The following is an 8104-nucleotide window of genomic DNA, read 5'->3' on the forward strand; positions in this document are numbered from 1 at the left end:
CGTCATATACGCATTTAACATTTATCTAAACCTGGTTAAACGTATCGAAAATACAATACTAAAATACACTAAATTATACAACTTGATAAATCTTCATTCTGGCGTAATAAAAAAAACGGTTTGTTTTATTTACGTCCTTATGATTTATGATTATGATATATTCTTTTGATTTACAGTAGTTTCAGCTTCCATATGTGCAAGTAGTTGCATATTGTTAAGAATCGGATATATTTCTTATGGTATATGCGTTATAAAACATTAAGTTTTGTCAAGTATATATTACGTTGTGTATGTCTGCCTGAGCACCTAATCTCGCAATAAGAAGGTTCTCAGCTAACACGATAAAACCAAATCAGCGATTCATCCATTACACTCTAGTGCGCCGGAAACATCCAACGAGGTCTGTCAGTCAATCTGCGCCAGCTTTACCCCATGACTGGACCTCGAGTCTGGACTTGGCGAGGTCACTGTACTCGGACAGTTCGTCAGTGTACTTCGCACATCCTCTGTGTCTGGAGTTCCGCACCGACTTCTCTGTCGCTTATGCAAACTAATTATTTTCCTCAGACGATTGTTTGGCCCCTGTTTTGGTAAACCCACAGCAGGTTTAGTGATGACTTTGTTGTAAGCTGAGATCACACCTCCTTTCTGTTTGGCAGACGATCTGATTGAGGCTACCTGCCTGCGTTTGTTGATTTCTTCAATGACCTCTGGAGGGTGAACAAGGTCGAAGGGACTCAAATCAACAAATGGAATGGAGTGATACACAGCAATCTGAAATGTAGGGAAATCCATCAGTTTAAATAGAATACATTCGGAAATTCGAAATGAGCTTTGGAAACTCCCCCATGGACTTCTTTGTGGTTTATGTATCTCACCACCAGTTTCGTGCTGGGTGGGTGAGTGTTTGTGTTTTATATATCTCACCGCCAGTTTCGTGCTGGGTGGGTGAGTATTTGGGTTTTATATATCTCACCGCCAGTTTCGTGCTGGGTGGGTGAGTATTTGGGTTTAGTTGCTATGTCGTAACATTGTGCGATAGCCTCTCAATCCACTTCGTTACAGTTCATGCAATATGGAATCTGTGTGGTGATCCTCATATTTTACGAATGGAACAGCGGCGACAAGGTATATGGAAATGTATCATGGCATCTGCAATTTCAACTGCCCATTGAAACATTGACCGTTTTTCTTAACAAACTGTGAAGTAAAGTTGTTGTTCAGATAAGCAGTGGTAGAGACACCCATACAGAAAATCAGTCAGTTTCGCTAAAAGGTAAGTTTTCATACCACTCGATCGTTAACCTCGTATGGATGTTCAGCGTTTCCAGCGATTGGCATTTTCTGCGCCAATGGGTTTTTGCTCTGTATAGATTCAAGTCGTTTGGTATTTGCGTTTCATATAGTAGACCAAATGAAATATAGTCTTTACCGCATGAGATTATGAAATAACTAAACAGTGTATAACCTACAGTGCTCGGTGTCTCGATGAGTTTGGGTAGTACTGGTGGGAGTTTGTGGCGGATCTTTCTCTTGTAAGATTTGCCCAAGATGTTGCTTCCCGCCATCTTCTGCTCACCGTTGTCGGGACAAACCTTGTAGTCCCGCCTCTGCAGGTGTGGGAACTGAGTCCTCAACTGTTCCATGCCTCTCTGACGAACTATCTTCATAGCGAGCTCCCAGTGTGGGGTTTCACCTCCGTTGAGGACCCTGAGGGTCTTGGCAGAACCGGCTCGCCGTAGCTCTTTAGGGATGTTCCTTTTGATATTGTCGGGGATCATCGTCCTCGGTAGCTTCTTCCACTTCTCACCAAATGTTCCAATGTATCTACCACAGATGGTCCACAGTCTAATGGCACAATCCACACTGGCGGTAATTATCAGTTCACGGTCCTCTATGAAGTCGATGCTATTGACTGGGCATACATGAGCGCGGAATGAGTTCAGCAGGCGTGGCGTTTTCACTGTCTTTTCGGGTTTGCTGCGCAGTGGTGGAGGACGGGCGTTAAATATACGCGCTTGTCTCGTTATCTGGAATAAGCTTTGCCCATATGCACTTTCAACCCTTAGAAAAGTGAACTTTTCCTTCAATCGGTCTAAGTGTCTGGCTTCTTCTCTCTGCGACAGTTTTGTGTCTATGCAGTAACCGACGAGGTCCCAGACTTTCACATAGCCTGATACGTCGGCCGTGAACAAATACCTGTTTTGGGCATCAGTTGCAATAGTAGAAATGCTGTCTCCTACCACGTGAGATGCATAGAACTGTCCTAAAAGTCCCCCTTGGTGATGAAGAGACCAGGCTCGAACCCATCCTTCTGCCCCCGCTGTTACCACAACAGCCGTCTTCTTCTCCAGAGCTTCACGTGTATTCAGAAATATTATTTTCTCAACCGCTGCCTCGTAAGCTTGACAGATATTTTCGTACTCATCTCTGCTGAACTTGCTCCTCGGTTTAAACTTCCCAGAAGGGCTGTTGATCTGTTCAGTGTCCAGGGCACGGAGAAGGGGATGTTCGCATGAATGGGTTGAAGACATCTTACTTGGCGTGGTGCTCTCGTTTGACCCATCTTCTTCCTCCTTCAGTCTCCCCAGTCGTGACCCCCACCTGAGACTCTTTCTCGGACTGCTGCTGCTGCTTCTCCTGGATGAAGCCCTGCCATCAGCTGTGGTGGACATGGATGATAGCTGGCTGGGATGAGGCGTTTCTGACACGTCTAGTTCCTCCTCTGCCTCATTCATATTGTCCCTATTAAACGTATCCATGATTGGCCGTACACCTAGGTGAGCGTTGAGGCGACTGTACATGTGCCCCGTGTCACGTGCCCAGATGACTATGTCGCCATCATAAGAACTGGTTGCTATAATGTTAGGACTGAGGTATGCAATATTGAGGATGTCTTCTTTATGTCGAGTCTGCCACGTCTTCAGGCTCTCTTCACCGCCACCATCCACGTAGATATGAACTTTCCTATCCCACCCGGCTACGTAGATGCGGTGTTTGGAGCTTACTATCCCCGTTATAACGTTTTGGTCAGGTGTTTGAAATTTCTGGAGACAAGCACCATTGTTAAAGTTCCACACTTTGACACTGCCGTCCCTTGCGCCGGTAATGATACGGCGACCTCCCGTGTCAAATGTCATAACTGTAATTTCAACGGGGATTTCGACGCCATTCTCGAATGAACTGTGAGCGTTAATGAACTGCATTATCTTCTCTCCTGAAAGGAGAAATACGCTACGTTATTATTTATATCAGTTCTCTCTCACACACTCCGCACCCGCACATACGCACACGCATACGCCACAACCACCACCGACATCTACAACACAACTATCAACACCTAAAGCTATAGTCTGGAGACAGTGAAATCGTACCGATGACTTTCATTTTAAACAAAAAGGCAAATCAAATATAGTGAAATTAACACTAATTAATTTTCAGTTTAAGAAACGATGATAGTTTCAAATCGCTCAGTGTTATTGGTTTTCATTTCAAGGGGGTAAGCGAAGTGAAACAAATGTACGTGAGGTACGTGATGAGCGCTGACCAACCCGACTTGTTTTTTGTTGTTGTTGTTGTTGTTGTTGTTGTTGTTGTTTCATGTAATGTGCTTACCCACTTGTCACACAAATCTATAATAGCTATTTGATCGTTTCTTAAACAACTTTTCTTCTAAGTTGAATAGAATTCTGAGATTTAAATGTTCAATTGGCAGGGTAGCATTATGAAGATTCGCAGTCTTACTTTCACTTTATTCGATTTATTTTTTCTTTTAAAGTGAAATTTATCGGTACGTTTTCTCTTACAAACTGACTACACACCTTATTATTAATAACCAGTGGACCCCAAACAGACCTGACAGAAGTTCATACAGTAATATATTTTGCGGGGAAAAAATCTTACAGAAATGTGAAGATTGTTAATGAGGTTAACGAGATGCAAAGGATTGTAGAGTGTCTTTTATTGTTCTCTCTTTCCGTTTTGTAATGATAGAGATGAATCTTTCCGTGTTTCCTCGGTCCACGATCGCTTTTCATCACGGAAAATGACTAGTGAACCTTGCGCACAAACACAATTATTTTACTGGCGCTTCAGGACGGACATATGCTATATGTCAGCCCGGTTAGAGGACTAATCCAGACATAAGGAGTATCAATGTACATCTGGGCTATGTAACACTAATAATGATTAATGAGTTTTTTTTAGTTCGTTATATTTACTCAAGTGATAAAAGATGAAACATAAAAAAAAAACTGCAGCTTGACCGTATTTCCTATGGCGTGTAATATTGTGTATTGTAATTTCACATAGACAGGTTAGTTAACAAGGATATCTTTTAATGTTCATTAAAGAAAATGATACATATTTACTATTAAGTACATATGCACGCAGTGCGTTTAATGAACTCCCTGGGCCACTGACTGTTATTAAGTTTTTTTTATAGACAAAACATAAATGCATTTGTCACAATCGTTTTTCGATAAACTGACACAAAATGTTGTGGCAGGATTTGAAACTGTTTACGTTATATATGTTTCTAAGAGATGTTAAAAACAGCCGTCATTCCTTTCAGTACTATGAGATTTTAAGTACTATGAACGGATCAAAGGTGTGATATATTTCAATCAATATTTCAATATCGCCAAAAACAAACCAGGACGTAAAATAAAACTGTTGTTTTTGTTTGGTTGGTTGGGTGTTTAATTTTTATTTCTACAATTGATGGTAAGGCTTGAACTTCGTCATTACTGATGCAGCTTTAGTCAAAACACACCTGACATATTGGATTCTAAGAGTGAATTTACACGTTTGATAGGGATAACAATTTCACAATTACTCCCTATGGTTCGACGTCATAATTATTTGGGGAAGCATCATAAACGTATTCGGTTACATTACGGATCTTTTTAATAGTCTGGTTCCTCGAGAACATGAAATCACGAAAATATATTGTCTTTGTCTATAACACCTTCGTCGCATAGTACGTTTAATTTGTGTGCGATTCAGAGCGGGGGACTTTTTTAACACAAATCAAAATATCGTATATTTTGTAATTTCTTTCAAGCTTGAATACCAGTATTACGTTAATCTAATTTCTCTGTGAGGGACTTGTCTTATCTTACATGTCTGTAAAATTGTACAGAAATAGGTAGATCCAGTGCGCCGAGAGCACAACGTCCCTACTCGTCAATATAACAATGTGACGAATGCCTGTAAATTACTCGAGTAGAGGTAAAAACAACCCAATATATCAATTATTTACACTATTCATGAGCATCACTCCTTGCTGTCACGCATGAGCACAATGAAGCAGTTCACCAAGCCTGACCACCATTAAATGGGCAAGCACAACTTGGAATCATGGCAGGAGCGACACTTACATTTAAGAGGGAGTTTTACCATACCCACCATTGTCGATATTCCATATGCTGACCACAGACTCCTCACAGGCGCTGACCATCACGTTGAAAGTGGGGTTGTACAGTGCTGTGACCACCGGTTTAGTGTGGGATATAACTTCTGCAATCTTCTCGTCCTCGTCCTTGTGTTCCAACAGAGCTAACTCGCTGGTAGCAAGAATCAGATGCTGCAACTTCCGGTTAAAGATGAGGGCAGAGATCGGGAACGGCCCCAACTTGACCATACGGCCACTGATGTACTGGAGACAAATATGATCCTTCAGGTCGTAGATTCTGATTGTTTTTCCTTTATCAATACTGATCAGCATGTTTTTTCTCCCATTTAAGACTGTGTGAATGACTGGTTTGAGATGCCCCTTGAGTATGACTATAGCCCTGTTGACGACATAAGGGTTCCAAAGGCGAATATTATAATCCATGCCTCCGGTTGCAATGATATTATGCATGGGACAGTAGTCAAAGCAGAGGACACCTTTCGTCACTTTGAAATAGGCTGGCGATTTCTTCTTGACGAAGTCTCCCATAAAAAGAGCAGTGTTGGAACTCTGACAGCATGACAAGACGCAGCTGAGCTCTGGGACATACTGGATCTTACACACCCAATCATCGTGAACATTGCTTAGCTTGTATGCTTTTACGTTTGGCACATACCCTCTGAGCAGCTCGGCAAAACTGACTTTCTTGACTGTGTCTTTCTTCTGCTCCTGAGAACCGAACATTGCACCTCCTCTCTGAATTTCAAAGTTGACCGAATAAAGATTGCCAGCTGTATCACCCCAAATGAGGACAGTGTGTTTCCTGTCCTTTAGGTCAGCTCGGCAATCCAAACACGTAACGCAGTCCTCCAGCCCCGTGATCATGTACCGCTTCACCATCTTCTTAGTCGACATTTCGAAGAATGTGATGTCCCTGTCTGTGGAGGCGACAGCAAGCATGTTGTTGTTATATAGACACGCCATGTCAACATACCACGGCTGTGTTTTGCGGTCAGAGGGGCTGAATGCTGGGATTGACCGTACATGGTTCATCTGAATAGTCCAGAAGCTCAACACCCCGTCTCTACTGAGGGTAGCATACTTGCCATTAGTAAGGTCAACCTTGGTGCTTCTCTTGGTGAGGTGGGGGTAGAATGAGATCCGGACTATGATTTCGTGGTGCCTTGTGTGAATCTGCTTCATATCGTTTGGAAAAGGCTTTTCTCTCAGCATCTGCATCATCTGGTTCTTCTCCTTGTATTCTAGGAGGTTGTAGGTGAGGTACTCCTCCCAGTCTATTGTGCCGTCACAGTTGGCGTCCATTTTCATGAACATCATATCAAGGTCGAAGTCGCTAATGTCTTGGTGCAAGGTCTGCCGAATTGCGACCTTGAACTCATCTAGAGTCAAACCCGGCAACCCCTCCTGACTGGCCTTTGTGAATATCATCTGGTAAATAGTTGAGATATTATTATAGTTACACATTGTACATCGTTATATTGTCTTTACCCTGTTTTTTCTAAGCCATCCACTGTTATCCTAGTCATAGCAAACGTGATGGGAAATACGGTTTAAAATAAGACTTCACTGTAAATGTCGCCATTTTGACATATTACAGAATCGATTTACAGCGTTATTTATTGGTGTATGTTTTGAAATGTAAAAATCGGATAATTACTCGGGGTATTGAATTTCAGATAACATATTGATGGTCACTGATATCAGCTTTTCATTAAATCACTAATGGTAATTCCGAAACTAACTAAAATAGAGTTCTTCCGTTTAAAAGAGTGCCTACCTGCAATCTGTTCAGTTTAACATTGTCTGCGGCATCGTTCAGGTTGATATCGCCACCCGCTCTAGTTTTTTTCCGATTACCGAGGTAATTACTAGATGGGGAGTCGGTAGTGTCCTCAGTCGTTCCTCGAGGCTTCATCCCTACCACTGTTGGTGCTAGCGATTTCCTTCGTCCACCGGGATCGAGTTTGGGTCTGGATGTTGACAGTGCTGCTGTTGGCGCAATGGAGAGACGGCGCATTTTGATAGATCCCTTAAAAGCTGTTTCGACTTACATATGTTCCATCGCGTGCAGTTTAAAACCTTAAGTGACATATAATGCAGCTGTAGATAGACGCCTTTTCTGATACCTGTATGGTAACACGCACACATCGTCCGCCATGATAGGCTGGCGACCTATAGTTGGTTGTTGTTTTTGTCATGGTGATTTTGGAATACCCACGATGTCATAACAATTGTGACGTACTTATCCCAAGACTTATGTGACGGAAGATCCCTATGACGTCATATTATTGTTGGCCTCGGGGTTGATTCGTGAAGGTCTGTAATTTCGGCTAGTTTCGTCAACAATACTCACGCTTTCGTGTATAAATACATCATACGGAGCATGCAGTGTGTGGGAAATTCAGCAAAAATACACAGTCCATGAAACACTAGCCCTCCCTGTAATTAATGCTAAAGCTCTAACTGAAACATGTCTAGATTTCCTAAGGTTCCGCACTCCTTTTCAGTTTATATGTGTTAGTTTGTTACCACCAAAATAATATTTATTCAGACATATTAATTAGTTAGTGCTCGACATTTTTAAAATGGCAAACAATTAACGGGTCATTGGTTTCTTAATTGGGTTATTATATAGTATTTGAATAGTGTAAACCAGATGTTCACAGACATTTTGCTGAAATATAATGG

At 42.0% G+C, this 8104-nt stretch overlaps 1 protein-coding gene across 1 annotated transcript; it reads right to left on the reverse strand.

Moving 5' to 3' along the window:
• Window positions 1-405: 405 nt before the first annotated feature.
• Window positions 406-7433, reverse strand: LOC137284929 (WD repeat-containing protein on Y chromosome-like). The gene is made up of 5 exons (XM_067816980.1): window positions 7338-7433; window positions 7194-7307; window positions 5410-6844; window positions 1473-3217; window positions 406-774 (listed from the first exon to the last, which is right to left on the reverse strand). The coding sequence occupies exons 1-5, from the start codon at window positions 7431-7433 to the stop codon at window positions 406-408; spliced, it is 3759 nt and encodes a 1252-aa protein (XP_067673081.1).
• Between the last annotated feature and the right edge of the window lie 671 nt (window positions 7434-8104).

This window comes from Haliotis asinina, chromosome 5 (genome assembly GCF_037392515.1).
Source record: "Haliotis asinina isolate JCU_RB_2024 chromosome 5, JCU_Hal_asi_v2, whole genome shotgun sequence".
Classification (NCBI taxonomy): domain Eukaryota; kingdom Metazoa; phylum Mollusca; class Gastropoda; order Lepetellida; family Haliotidae; genus Haliotis; species Haliotis asinina.